The sequence below is a fragment of the Lipophrys pholis genome (assembly GCF_963383615.2).
Source record: "Lipophrys pholis genome assembly, chromosome: 10".
NCBI classification, from domain to species: Eukaryota; Metazoa; Chordata; class Actinopteri; order Blenniiformes; family Blenniidae; genus Lipophrys; species Lipophrys pholis.
In genome coordinates, this window is record NC_137640.1 from 26,584,716 (window position 1) to 26,599,925 (window position 15,210).

Genomic DNA, 15,210 nt, shown 5'->3' on the forward strand with positions numbered 1-15,210 from the left:
CATTTTACTGTCTGAAAGGTTCCGAGTAACGACTGATAAATAGAGAGATTAAATTCAAATCATTTTATATCACGTGGGATAATTTCACCTTGATGAGTTAGTGTCACTGCCTCACCAGTGATCATAAAGTTTGACTTTATATGATTGCGAAAGTGTGTTTTTTTTCTTCCCCCTTTGACCTTTTTGATTCTCTTTCGGTATGACTTGGTAAGGTGGTAGTAGTGGCAGTCATGACACGTTACCTCTGGTCAGTTCGTGGGCTACCTTGTGTTTTTGTTGATCAAATAAGAGAACTGAGTATTCGCTGTATGCACGTACTAATCTCCTGTAAGACCATGTCACAGACATTTATTTTTTCCTATAGTCTTTGCATTTGCTCCACATCTTGCTGCTGATGTCTGCCATGATCTTCATTTATCTTCCTCTCACATCCTAAGAATCCTTCAGGGGTTGCAGATTTGTGAGAGTGGTCAAGCTGGAAGAAGCCGTTGTTTGGCTGAGGTTTTGTGTCAGGAACCGATGGGAGCTGGAGCCACTAAAAAGATTTCGGTGATGTAGCAGGGAATCTGTTGACTTGACATGGAAGTCTCTGCTCCACATCATAAGGAGAAGGCGGTTGCTCCGTTGGTCTCTCTCCTCTGGCTCCCTCTATCTTTGGTTTGGCTTGGTTTGCACTTTGGTCAGTCTCCTGCGCTGCACTAATGTGCACCATTCTTTCTTGTCTTTAGAGTTCAGCCAAGTTAAACCAGTTGAGACACAAGGCGCACATCGAAGGAGTCCCTCTGTCATCAGATTTTAATGTTAAAGTGAAACTTTAGGTGTTTTTTATTCTGGTGTCACTTAACCTGTTTTTGAATTGAATGAGTGTTAATGAGACCTCTGATGATCTCAGTCAAATGGTTTAAAGTGAAATGAATGACATGGCAGTACGTATCCACATTTGCACTTTAGTGGAGGATCCCTGTGTACTGAAACCTTGTGGGAACCGTGGCAGCTGCTGGAGTGACAGAAGAGGAAACTACAACTGTGTTTGCAAAGTGGGGCTTACAGGCAAAGACTGTGAAAAAGGTCAGCTGATAATCACGTTGCACTATCCCCCGCGCACTCCTCGGCCTATTTCTTGCAAAGACAACTCTGTAATAATTGAATGTATGAATCAGACATGTAAGGTTGCCCCCCTGTTCCCAGACCTGTTGCCTCCGCCTGGTCTCCATGTGGTGCGTGTGGAGGAGAGCGAGGTGGAGCTGCGCTGGGACAAGCCAGAGCCGTCGCACACCTTGATCAGCATGTTCGCAGTCAGCTACGCTCCTCTGGGCCACAGGGATCCCAAAACAGACTATCTGGACAGGCAGCAGTCCACCCACGTGATGCGGGGCCTGGTGCCCGGCCTGCTCTACAACATCTCCACCGTCTCCATCAAACTCAAAACCAACGGCAACGACACGAGCCGACCTGCCACGGCGCTGATACGCACCAGTGAGCATTATTCCGTCACGCAGTGTGTCGTAGTGGAGACTGTTTCTGCATGTGTGAATTTATCCGAGTGTCTGTTTCTGCTCCAGGACCCAGACGTGTGGAGCAGCTGCAGGTGGTGAACGTGTCGTCCTCTCAGGCGTGGCTGAGCTGGCTGGTTCAGGCTGCTGGTCACGCTGCAGTCAGCAGGGTGCTCGTGTCTCTGGTGCCTTCAGATGGGAGTGAGACTCGCACCGCTGTGCTCAACACCAGCACTACCGAGTACACGTTCAGGTCAGGCTTTGCGCTTTGCTGCGACCCAACCCCATGCAATTACGTTTCTGTCCACTGAGCGGTGCTGTTTTAAAAGTTTTGAACGATTGGAAGTTCTATACTGTTCAGCCAGCAGAGGGCACTGTTTCATCACTTAACCGTGATTTGCGGCAGACCTGATGTGCTTGTGTCCTTTCTCCAGCTCCTTGCTGCCTGGTCAGATGTACACAGTTGATGTTTTGAGTCAAAGTGGAATCAGACCAGATGAGTTTCCCTCCACAAGCCACTCAGCTGGATCACTGCAGTTCTGGACAAGTAGGTGACTTCATTTGGCTGTCTGCGTCAAAATACTGAAATGTGTTTTATTCTTTAATACAGAGCCCAGACATGGATGAACATGTACACAACATGAAATTGTGCTACTAAATTTTACAATTCTGAACATGATCTTGAAGTTAAGCCAATGTCTACAAAGATTGAGGAGAAAATCCCTTCGATCAAGAACATCAAATTATGGTATCTGACATTTTTGTTGCTGCACAGTGGCACAGTGGTTTCTCACACGAGAAGGTTCGAATTCAGATATGAATAGTATTACGTAGCAATATTGTGTCACTCCTCTCCTCTTCAGAGTGAAACATCAAACACAGAATAGAATTGAGACTTTGATCTGATATTGATTTAATGGCGACTTCATTGCACTATTCAAAATACACCTCATTTTAATTTGCTACATATGATACATGTACCACAGATACTTATATTCACACCTCAATTTCACTTAAGTCATGATTAAATTTCTTATTGATTCAAATTTGAATCCTGAAGTTTCAACACACATTAGTATTTTTGTATTTCATGAAAGCAGGGTCATTTTTGTTTGAGCCTTCAATGTGAGTTCGAGTTTGGGAGGAATTATTTATAAGTGTTTGCTTTCCCAAAGCCAAGACTGAATCAACGTAAAGGGATGAGGCAAGAACACATATAAGAAACTATTTATTTGTGCATCTACCAGAATTTGATAGTCATACCAGGTAGTGACACTTGCCCATGGTAAAACAATTTTTACTAAATATTATTTAGGGGGGAGAGCGAGTAGGGACAGGACTGAATGTGAAGCACATTACAATTATGTCACAGAAAAATCAAAGAAGAAACATTGTCATTCATGGCCTTATTCAATGGATATGCTGTCAGTTATAAACAAATAAATGTCTGAATCCCACAACTATCACTTTGACATCATTAAATCAGTTGAATCTGTGCCTCCACTTTCCCCAGGCCCTAATATGCATCTGTCCTCTCACCACCTCCGCTGACTGTCCGCATGTGTTACCTTCAGGGCCTCTTCCCCCACAGAACCTCACCGTGTCACATCTGAAGTCCAACTTGGCCCTGATCACTTGGAGTCGCCAGCTCAGGAACGTCCCGGATGGTTTTGTGGTCAACCTGACCCGAGGGCTGAACACCAGGAGTCGCTTCCTGCCCGATGGGAAGCTGGGCTCGTACACCCTGCGTGAGCTGACGCCGGGGCAGCACTACTATGTGGCTCTCACGTCTGTGAAAAACACTGGGCAGGAGCAGCTCCACAGTATACCTCAGTACCTGACCTTCACTACCTGTGAGTGTCTGAGGCCCTTGTTCTGCACTCATTGTTCCACAACAAGGAATCTTTTCTCATCGTATGGAAAATCTGATGCGACTGAATCTTCAAGTGGCAACTCGTTTTTTTTTTCACAAGCTTTTTTCTCTGTACCTTTTGATCCAGTGCCAATGCAGACGAGACCAGGAAGGAGAGAGAGGCCAGCAGGAACAGGACAAGGGACTCCAGGTGGACACACACCTCCCCCAACACAATCCCAAGACCTGGGAAGTCCGACAGAAACCGAGAACTCAGAGGAGCTGCCAAGGTACAAGCAGATCCTGGACTGAATGTTGGTGAATTACCTATTGAGTCTTCCACATACACTGCCAAGTTGTTTCAGGTTTTCACATGTGACCCACTGCACTACTCAGACTTGGATTCAGACAGTTAATATGTAGTCTGAGGGCAAAATAAAAAAAATAAAACAAGCAGATGCTACAAAACTGGACCTTTAAACAAGACTGAAAATCAACCGACTGGCAACAGACAGCACTGGTGATGCCTCCTGTACAGGATCCGTGAGGGAATACGGACTTGATGAGATACAGGTGAATACCCTCAAGGTGATCCAGCACATTGAAGGCTGAGTGATGAAACACAAAGAGAGATAACATAACATGACATGGAGCCCAGCCTCAGTCATGGAACATTAAACCTGACATGAACTGACTGACTTAAAACTAGACTTACCTTGACACTGACGCCAGTCACCTTCAAATGTGCTTCAGCAATAACCATTTCAATTCATCACCTGGTTTCCTAAAATTCATACAGAATACTAAAAATGTGACGCTAATATATTATTCAAACAACGCAATGGACAATTTAAACGGACTAATGCTGACACAGATGGTCTTCCAGAATGTGCTTTTTCAACTTTTCAAGTTATTTGTCTTAGGAGCACATTGTCTGGTTTGCAAGCGCTTTGTCGTATTTTTAATCACTCCTAAACACACACTTTGATATTTGAGCTGTCTCAAGTTTTGTGGTCCAAACAATGCCTTACACTTTATATTTGACATATGTTGTTTCACTTCATATATCGAGATGTAGTTTCTGCAGCAGACTCCTCCTGAACATTTCTTTTTATTGCTTTTTATTTGTCTGTTTCTCGCTGATCTGTGGATTCTTGACAGCGTCTATATTCAGAACCTTTATGAATAAAGTCCGCTGGTTCACGGTTCCAAACAAAGGTTTTTATTTGTTGTTGTTTTGCAGATATACAGAACTTGTTGACAGGAGGGCGAAGATAACGGCCAAATTTACTAACTTGCCAAGAAAAACCATTCGACATCGCACAAGTAAGTCTGAGCCATCATATACACAGTCAGAGTATACAACATGAGGTACAATATTGGTACGGGGATTAAGAAAATAATTGTTTGATTGGTTGAATACTGTGGGTCATAGTAATATTTTTATAAGTACATTTACCTGTAATACAGACAGCACCGATGTACAGGAAACACAGAAATAGCTCAGATTGTTTCAGTGTTTATTGTTCGGATGTTTCTCTCCCATATGTGAAAGAGAAAATGAACTGTTATCACACTCAATCCAGGTTTTCTGTTAAAAACAAACAAACATATGTACAGAAAATGGTTAGTTAAAGCAATTTATGTGGATGTATACAAACCAAAACAGAAAACAAAAACCTGAAAATAGTCTATTCAGTGTCATTTTTGTAGTGAATAGTAAAGACTGTTAAATCGAAATATAGCTATTAATTCTTTATTTCATTGGATTTCTGTGAAGTTTCCAAGTCAACAACTGTATGTTGGAAGTCTATGCAAAATCTGTGTGCAGAAAACGCACTGTTTTTCGAAAGGACTTTACATTTGTTGTTGTTGTTGTTGTTGTTGTTGTTGTTGTTGTTGTTGTTGTTGTTGTTGTTGTTGTTAAAATCATCAATGCATGGAATTCTAAATCCCAAAGTTTGACAGCTGAACAAAGTCCCATTGTTGTGATTTTTAAGATTATTCGCAGCAGCTCCACATCAGAGTTCTCGTTAACAAACACATTCAGGAAGAGGAAGAATTTGCCAAAAAAATCATTTTAATGTGGATCTGAGGTTTCACTTGGTTATACTTCATTATGAGATGAAAGTGATTACAGAGGAACGTGTGTGTGTGTGTGTGTGTGTGTAGTTTTTCTTCTAGTCTTCAGTGTACGCCCCCCCCCCCCCCCCCCCCCCACCTGCTTAGAGCAAAGAAAGAAAGCGGTCTCAAATTATCTTCAAACTCTTTTGGGTCATTAACGCAATTTAGAGACTAAGTCAGAGCACAGACGGAGGAATGCCTCACGCAGCCCGTTGCACTGATCTTTTACGGTGTCGTCTCTATCCAGCCTCCCCACATCAAAGGGTGCATCTGAAAGGAATGATTGGATGATGGGAACGATGCACAGCCGTGACACAACGAGGTGTGAATGGCATCGAGCAAACGTGTACACAGACCCACACGCAGCCTCTGTGCTAATTTTCTAAGTATTTCTTAATAGCGGAGCGATCTCGTGTGGAGATCAAATCATTTAGGCTCTGGATTTGTAACCATGTGCTTTGAAACATTGGCACAGTGAACGAGCTTCATTCAACAATGGGTGTAAATGAGTAGCTGTAGATGAAGCGTGTCACTTCCTGATTCAACCATTTATTTTGACTGGATGTAAACGCGACATACCAAAAAAAACTCAACAAATAAACAGTTGTGTACAGATGTTATCTTGTGTATGAGCTTCCTCTCGAAGCTTACCCTACCCCCCTTTTAATGAGGTTACGTCCACAATGTTGCATGGATTTTCTTAGAGCAGTGTTCCGTTGTTTCTGAATTAGGAATGCACGCAAACAAAATGTCTTTAAGTGTCTCAGCGAGTGGGACACATGAATCTCGCCCGGAGTCGCCCGTTTGCTTCGTCTTTTCACATTGATTCATGGCAGGAAATGTTTTGCCTTGCAGAACCCGACCCACCAATACGATTAGAGAAGATGGAAGAAACGACAAACAAAATCAGCCTCGCGCTCGAGATTCAAGAGGAAGCTTTAAGAACAAGGCCTGGTAGGTGTTTGGCTTCTTTTCTGTCCCTCGGTCGGTGCCCATGTAACCGTTCCCAGCTGAAGTACCACGGATATACATGAGATCCATGTTGGGTTGTGTGGGGGTAGAGCTGGAGGCTATCAACACATGGCATCAGCTGTGGATAATGCCGTGTAGTGAGTAGCGTAACCTGAGAGCCGCGCTCGGTCTGGGCCCAGGATGTTGATGGCAGCTGTTGTCTTTTAGAGTCGCCTCAGGACTGCCGCAGCCTGCCCTGCCAGAACGGAGGTACGTGTGCGAGCGAAGGCGACTCCTTCATCTGCGACTGTGCCGCAGGCTTCAAGGGCAGACAGTGTGAACTGTGTAAGTTTAGTGTGCTCCTTCGCCACACACACACACACACACACACACACACACACACACACACACACACACACACACACACACACACACACACACACACACACACACAGGGTGGGTTGAGTGAAAATCGACTCCTCTGCGTTCAGATGTTCTGAATCTTCCCTCATCCTGCCAACGTTTTCACGACATCAAAGGACAAAGTCATTTGGTGTCAAATACGAGCAGATCAATAGAGCCTGTTGCGTCTAATTCAATCATGTAAATGTTTGCTTCCCAGCAGTAAAGCCCTGTATGTCTCACAGTCTTCCCAGCAGCTCTGGATGGATTCAATTAGCGACAAAGGGGTTTTGAAGTAAATGCTCCAGAGTGCCACAGGGATGATGTAACTGTGCAGCCCGGCATTGAGGAGAGCATCACCCCGGTCCCCTCCACAAACTTTGAACTGCTCTTTGGTTTATTGCAAGAAATCACTTGTAACAAGAAAAGTTTGTGCTACTTTGCAGAGCTGCTTTGTTCGGCAGTGTGAGCCTCTCGTTTTAGTTGTCTCATTCTATGTGGCATGAATAAACAGATCAGCCATAACATTATGGCCACCGGCACAATCAAGGACCCGTTGAGTGACGGACGCCTCTGAAGGTGTCCTGTTGTGTCTAAGATGTCAGCATCAGATCATTCAGGTCCCACCGTACAGACGCTCCGTGGGACTGATATGTGGAGAAATTGGAGGAAAGTGAACACCTCAAACTGATTTTGTTTCTCCGGCGGACCACTTACTGTTTGTGGCGTCATCCTGTTCAATGAGGACGCTGCTTACTGGTGTGTATGTAGTTTATACACAACAATCTGATGCTTTTTTTTTTTTATTAGTACCACTTTGAACTTTCTCCAGGAGCTTTGATTCACTCTCCTTGTGCAGGGAATTCCCCACCAGAGCTGCAGCTTAAGAGATGCTCCGGATCTCAGTTCAGTGCAACGTCTGTCCTCATCAGACTCTTTCAAATCTTTAGTCTTTTCCATTTTTCTACTCTTGTTGTGTGTTGAGCAGATATAGGCCACCCACTAACAGGTGCCTTTATAAAAATATATTAAGTGTTGTTCACTCAACCTGTCAGAGTGTTACGGCTGGTCGGTGTAAATCTGGATGGATTCTGTTTGTTCATCTGAAAAATCCACAAAACATGTAAGTCCACCGGGAAGGAAACTCCTCAAGATATGATCCCTTGAAACCTTCTGTCAAGAAGGACTGATGATGTTTGTGAAACTCAGTCTTGTTTCAATTGTAAGAATAGAGTTTACATGATGTTCAATGTTTTGCCAACACTCAGCATCTCAGTGTTTGAGCCCCCAGTATAATGTGTTGTCTCTGCTTGCCGTCTCGTCGTCAGCTGATCTATGTATAGACTTCTCTTTTGTTCGGACCATGAGACGCGCTCCTTTGAGAATTGACCCCCATGACATCGGTGAATAGATGGTTGACTCTCAGGCTCAGAGCATGAGTGCACATCATAAATATAATGTCTGAATTCACAAAGCGCCGTATTATATTCACTGCGCTGCTTTCCATCCATCTTTCTCACCGCTGATGTCACAGTTTTACATCTTTATTTTATTTCAATCTTTTAGAGCAGGGTTGTCCAACATTTGGCCAAAACCTGTCCACCAGATGTCCAGTCAAGTAAAAAAAAAAAAAAAAAGACTTAAGACTAAAGTAACTGCTGTTATAGTTACTATTCATTTCCTGGGGATGTTGAAGTTTGACGTGTGGATGTAGCGCAACACTGAGGCCCCGTTTATACGACGACATTTTCAAGTGAAAACGCAAACTCTTCGTTGGGCTTTGGGTGTCTGTTTACACGACAACGGTGCTCGGAGTCACTGAAAACACAACTTTTTGAGAACGGCTGCCAAAGGGGAACTTTTCGGAACGGGAAATGGAGGAGGGGGAGACACTGGTGAATGACATTATGGAGGACTCAGGTAATTAAAAAACTGAGAGAAGGCAAACAGGAAGACAAGTGAACTGAAACAGGGATGAGACATATGACAAAATAAAACAGGAAGTGCAGGAACTGAATCCAGGCAGGAAGGAAACACACCGGAGTGTCATGCCTCCCAGTCCAGATTCTCCTGGGACTCGGTAGTTTAATAGCTGAGAGTCACTGTAAAAACAATCCAATCCTCTGTCCTTATGAATGTCGGTGTACTCACCATCGTTAATGTTTCTCGTGTATTAATCTCTGTGTGTGCGGTTTCATTACATAAACACAACAGCACCCACTATTGGCTGTACATGAACACTACATTGTTTTCAGTGTTGATGGATATTGTTTTCAAAACATTGCCATCCAGACAGCAAACTTTTCTGAAATGAAAACGCAAAAACGATGCGTTTTGACTTGAAAACTTGCCGCATACTCGCCTGAGACCTGGGCCGAGAGATCAAGGACGCAGCAGTGAAAACTAGTGACCTTATCACTTGTGTGGTATCATCAGCATCAAAGGACATTTCCCAGTTATTACACCAGGATGCATTGTTGAAAATGGCATCATGTTGAAATTGCTTAAATTCAACATCGTAAAGATCAACTTGTTCAGGGTTTGTTAAAAGACACTAAATAGAAATCATAATTTAATCAGACCTATTTCCACCAAAACAAAAGTTTTGGCCAAAAACTTGTATTTAAAAGTTGTTAAGCTCAGGTTCTGACACCAACCCAGAGATTCTGTCTGTATGAGTTCCTCTCTGACAGGTTGTTAATGGAGGAGGAGTCCTATGGACACATTATTGAGTTCATAAGGACAGCCTGCAGGAATGCTTTCAAAGTCTTCCTGAAGTTAATGAACATGGAAACAAACATGGCGATATCTTAGCACCATGCGTGGATATAAATAACTTTAAATTAGGAGCATGGACAAGAGATTACTTGTGCTCCTTTGTGAAACCATGAATATGACCAGAAACTTTAATCTCATGCAGAAAGCAACAACAACAAATGTTTAATGTCACTAAGCCATATGTTTTTACAGATAAATTGTAAAATGAATGTTGATTGATGAGAATAACACTAAAAGATGGAGATTAGAAGGTAAATGCTGAGAATGACATTGAAAAGTCAAGCTGAAGTGTTGACAAGAACATTAAAAGGTTTTAAAGAATATTATAACGTTAAAGATAGTAGTGTATACTTTAATGTCCTGAATAAAATCACAAAGTCTAAAATGTCATGAATGACTTTGAAAAGTCACCAGTTTAAAGAAGGAGGTCAAACTGAGGTTAAACTGTCCCAATTAAAATCTAAACATTGTGCTTTAAAAAAAAAAAAAAAAAACAGTATACAGTTTCAACAATACAGTCCAAATGTTTTGAATACAATTTCAAGAAGGTGAGGGCTTATTCTCGATATGTTCTACTTCATGATTTATTCTGGTTTTCAGCTTCAACTCATCTGAACAGGCTTGGAGAGAAAAAGACTTTATGGAGGGAAGCATAATGCAGTTGGTGCAGTACTGGAAGGAATCTTTATTTACAAGGGGATTGGAGGGATGAATGGATTATTTGTTGTTGATTCTTTGTTTCTTAGTATTTTACATGATGTTTGTCCTCAAAAATGTGTCACTTTACTAACATGTGAGAAGCATCGAGGGTCCAAGTTGTTTTCATTATGACAATTTGTTTCCTAAAACCGAAGGTAACATCCAGAGGTGGCTTGAATTGTGAAAGTTAAAATATTTTGGGATAACTGTGGGACACATTTACAGTACAGCGGTGGAAAGTATCTGTATCAGTGGTGAGCAACACCCACAAGAACCAAATGAAGACATGAGGAAGGAAACCCAGCTGCTGAACCGCAATCTGATGAGGGAAGTCATTTTACGACACGCAGGCTGAAGTCAACCTCCCACCTTCCAAACAGAGTAAAAAAAGGAGTTTGAGTTCTCTAATAAGTACACATTGATGAAGCTGTGTACAATCAGACACTCGACATACCTTCGCCCCCTCTTGAATCTTGCTCTTCGCCCAAACATCCCCCCGTCAGATTGTTTAAACATTCCTTTCCTAAAACCATCCATCAGCCGGAGCGAAGGGCCCGGTTCTATCCCACATGGCTCCTAAACCATCCAGCAGACCTTCCTCTGCTGACGCTACTCAAACACTCACAGCTCTCCTTGTGTGATGCCTCTTTGCAGCGTGCCAGCGAGTGCCGCACCCGTGTACCCGTCTCTACTCTGAGACCAAGAGCGTGCCCGTCTGGGAGGGCGGCGTGTGCCACTACCTGTAAGTCACATCCCACCGCATTAGTCCTACTCTGCACGCTCACGTCATATCAGCAGACGACACAACGTTTTCCTCCCTCAGCAGCTTCGATTTGCTTTATACGGGTAACGTACGGATCATTACGGATTTATTATCACCAACCTGTAGTCTCATCGACACCTCATCGTTCTCAGGATGGACCTGATAGATAGAACAAACATACTTTATAACTACCAACAGTTTGTTTCAGACGGTGAGAGCAGGCTAAAAATGTAAAGCATCGAGTGATAAGTAGAACTGTAGGTTTTCATTTCTCTCCGTCAGACATGGTTAACAATCTAACTAGTTAACTAGAGGTTGCATATTGGCCCAGTTGGGTCTTGCTGGACATTGTTTAAAAACAAGTCAATATTTGGTATTTTAGAATTTTCCCCTCTGAACCACAGCAGGTTTTCTTTTTTATATTTTAATGTATCGCTCATTTTATGAGGTTTGTTTTGTTTCTTGAACTAAGTTGCTCACAAAGCCCACATGCGTGGCCATTTCTTGCATTATGGAACCCCTTTAAGGCTCTTATATCTCAGAAACAAAAGAGATTACAAGCTTCTACAGCTCCACATCAGCTGTGCGCGTCATTAAAGTCGAATGAATAAAATCACAGATGATCATTTGGAAGATTCAGAAATCTAATTACAAGCAATGTAACATTTCAATGTGTTGCTCAAATATAAGCCAAAGGACCAAAGAAAGAAACAAGTTTTTTTTTTCTACTGCAGGTATAAAAGGACATATAAAGTCCAGCAAGATGTGTGTTATCGAGAGATTTGTGAGCCGGCGCCTTCCAGGAAAAGTCAGAGTAAGTTTACTGGTCTTCCACTGCGTTGAAACTACTTCCAGCAAAAGATAAACTGGTGAGAGTATTTTAACGTGTTTGTATTAACTTTTCCAACAGCCAGAAGAACAAACAGACAACAATAAAGGTTTGTTTGTTTTTCAACAAAAAAACTTTTACAGTTCATTGAGAATACTGTGTGTGTGTGTTGTTCTAAGTAATTCTCTCTTTTTTTTTTTTTTCTGTCCTCTCCTCTGCAGCGCTCGGATGCTGATGAAAGGACTGTCATCACTGTCACATGAAAAAAAAACAACCTCCCAACTTGCATTCTGATGTTTATAATCTACTTGAAGTAACTGAGGATGGTCATTGTTTCATTGCTGGGAGGCGCTGACACTTCAGCTCCGACTCGTCTTGTGAAAAAGAGGCTGCGTTTGTTTCCTCCCGTCTGGAGAGCGCCTCACTCCAGGACCACCAATCAGATGGAGAAACGGCCCACGTCATTTATCACGATGCTGATGGGTGTTTCATGCAAACTATGCAAATGCCAACGGTAAGCGGTCGGCTGCGCTCCATCAGAGACCTTATATACCTCATTTCCATGTCCATGCTGACACATGAGCAGAGGTTTGTGTTTGTGATTCAGTTGCATGTTTGTCCCTCAGGGAAGTAAATGTAAAAAAAACAACAACAAAAAAAAAAAAACCCAATCCTTTTCCTCATGTCAGCCCAACCATCTCCTCACGACGACGCCAGAAGATGTATATCTTCACCAGAGCCCATGAGTTGTTGCCTTCCTCTGATGATAGCGCACAGTTTTGGTGTTTTTTTTGTTTTACTTTCTGTGTAAAATATCTTTTCTCTGTGTCTTAGCAGGCATCACCGCTCGCTACTTTGTAAATAGTGTTTATAGGCCATTTTTGTAGGTGAATATTTTAATAATAAAAATGTAAAAACTGTTGGTGCTTTCTGATGTTTTTGTTTCCATCATGGTGTCATAGCATATTAAATCAATCACCAGCTTCACACTGAAAACTCTGATGGAAGTTTTTTTTTATTTCAGTTCAACAAGATTTAACTGGATTTTTAACAATAACTATTCTTTTGATTACATATATTTTTATTATTTAAACTACTTACGTGTGTCAATTTTATTATTATAATTTTTTTTTAATATAGATATTCTTTCCTCACAGTTGTTAGTTGGCCCTGACTTTAGTCTAAATTAGTAAAAAGATATAAGGTAAAGACAAACACAGTAACAGTTAAGCCTTTTCAGTCATGAATGATCCAATTAGTCCCGACAACACCCATCATAGAATATACAGTTTTTTCAGACGCTGTAGTCAGTAATGACGAGCAACACATGACACGGGAGCTGCATTCGGCTCATCAGTGACTCCCTGTCGCTTTCACAGAAATATATCCCAATAAACATTGTTATCTGATTTGAAGCGTTGCTCTTCTCTCTTATCTTGCACTTGACAAATGTAAATGAAAGAATGGTTTTGTGAGTTTGCCCAAGGAAATATGTATGACATCCCGACACGTCACAAAGCAAAAACATTTCAAAAGTGAAAGTGCTAATCAGCTAAAACTGCTAAAAATGGCTACAACTGTTAAAAATACTAATAAAATACCAGTAGTAATTGTAGTTGTTGAAGTTTCATAGCAAAATGTCACACTATGCAAAATAATAACTGTATAGCTTCTTTTTATTTGCACTGTTAATATTAAAGAAACTGGCTTTTTAATCTGATTTGCAGACCTATGACACACATGCTTTGTTTGCCATGCATCGAGTGCCTGTTATTTAGCACCAGCCTCAGCGTCCAGCTGACTGCTGCTTTGTCTGAAATATCATGTGCCTGATTGCGATGGAGATGTCAAATCTGTGAACTGATTTTAATCAAAGCACTGAATGAAACATGCAGTTAACATAGAAATGTGTCTCTCATACAGATAAAATGAACATCAAATATTTATATCTTAAATATGTGACCAAAAACTTATGAAAAGGTCCAGTTCAAAGCATGCCGTCCCTCGTCCCTTTGACAATGTCTCAGTTTTTGCCACGCATTTCTTTAAATCAGAAATAAAAATAAATAAAGCGTCTTAATAATGTGATGAACGTCTTTTCCCTGGAATATTTTTACATTTCAATCTATGAGAATAATCATGACAGAACTAAATGAAAGGGAAAAGCTGTTTATTTCACACTTTATTCAATCACATTTTTTATGACTGAATTGGTTGTAAATGACACACAGGTGAATCAAAATAATAAAATTAACTTGAGAGCAAAATCGTGGATCTCAATGACCATTGACAGGAGCTGACAATAGCTTAACCCGCTCTTGATGGTTTTTTAAAACACTCAGTAGTTTTTCTCTTTGTTTATCGAAGTTGCTTTTATCATGAGAGTGTGAGAGCTCTCATGTCCTGCTGTCAAACCAAAAGTGACAACCAAAACATACGGTGAAGCATCTTTTCCGGCGTTTGGAAGTTTACTGGAGGACATGATGGCACGAACCCGAAAGACATATCTTTTCAGCTTAGCTTTAGAAGTTTAAATTGTAATACTCCTGTCATTATAAGATGATGTTTCTTCAGTCATCTGCAAGTTCTGACACTCGACACATGCTGGTGAAAATATGAATACATTTGTGGGGTGAGAGGGGTTTTTATTATTATTAGGTCTTTTTGGATGTCAAATACATGAAATGTCTTAGTTTTTGTTTTCAGTTTCACAAATGGGGATTTCACCTCAGATTTGATACAGGACTCACAAGAAAGTCTGAAGCCACAACCAATCTAGTGAAGTTAGAAACACGATGTAGTGTATACTTTGTTGGTTTTGCACCATATACCAACAAACATCTTAGTCCTATAGCAATGACCTGACCTGCAATAAAGTGTTTTAGATCCTGATTCTAACATAAAGTAGATGGGAAGATCTAGCATTCACCGTGGCTTGGTTGGTAGACTGGTTGTCTCAATTGCTGTTGCAGGTGTTTCAGGCTGATTCCCCATCTCCCCCTCTCCACACATCAAAGTGTTCCTGACAAAAGACAATGAACCCCATCTTCCATCATAGCCACCTCCATTGGTGTGTGCGTGTGTGAAAAGGTGAATGTGATATACAGTATAAAGCTCTTTGGGGGCTGCTCACGTGGTGGAAAAGCACAATATAAGTGAAAACCATTTACCATTACATTTCTCCAGAGTGGTGGGCCAGGGGCTGTGTGGTTGGAGCTCTGCTCCAGATTGACTGGAGGGTCTGGCGCTGCCTTTAGGAAACCTCGGAAATTCTAAATCTACTTGTTCCAGTCGGAATGATCGTTTAAGGATGTACAGT

General features: G+C 41.7%; 1 protein-coding gene across 1 annotated transcript in view; it reads left to right on the forward strand.

The window, feature by feature from the left end:
* Positions 1-12,811, forward strand: part of sned1 (sushi, nidogen and EGF-like domains 1) — a 34,311-nt gene extending 21,500 nt beyond the window's left edge. The window contains exons 19-31 of the mRNA XM_080474244.1: positions 952-1,068; positions 1,189-1,476; positions 1,563-1,746; positions 1,928-2,040; positions 3,068-3,346; positions 3,494-3,635; positions 4,589-4,671; positions 6,325-6,423; positions 6,649-6,765; positions 10,954-11,041; positions 11,797-11,876; positions 11,973-12,000; positions 12,113-12,811. Coding sequence (XP_080330370.1) covers positions 952-1,068; positions 1,189-1,476; positions 1,563-1,746; positions 1,928-2,040; positions 3,068-3,346; positions 3,494-3,635; positions 4,589-4,671; positions 6,325-6,423; positions 6,649-6,765; positions 10,954-11,041; positions 11,797-11,876; positions 11,973-11,998 — 1,616 coding nt within the window. The 3' untranslated portion in view covers positions 11,999-12,000; positions 12,113-12,811. The remainder of the gene's footprint in view (positions 1-951; positions 1,069-1,188; positions 1,477-1,562; positions 1,747-1,927; positions 2,041-3,067; positions 3,347-3,493; positions 3,636-4,588; positions 4,672-6,324; positions 6,424-6,648; positions 6,766-10,953; positions 11,042-11,796; positions 11,877-11,972; positions 12,001-12,112) is intronic.
* The last annotated feature ends 2,399 nt before the right edge of the window (positions 12,812-15,210 follow it).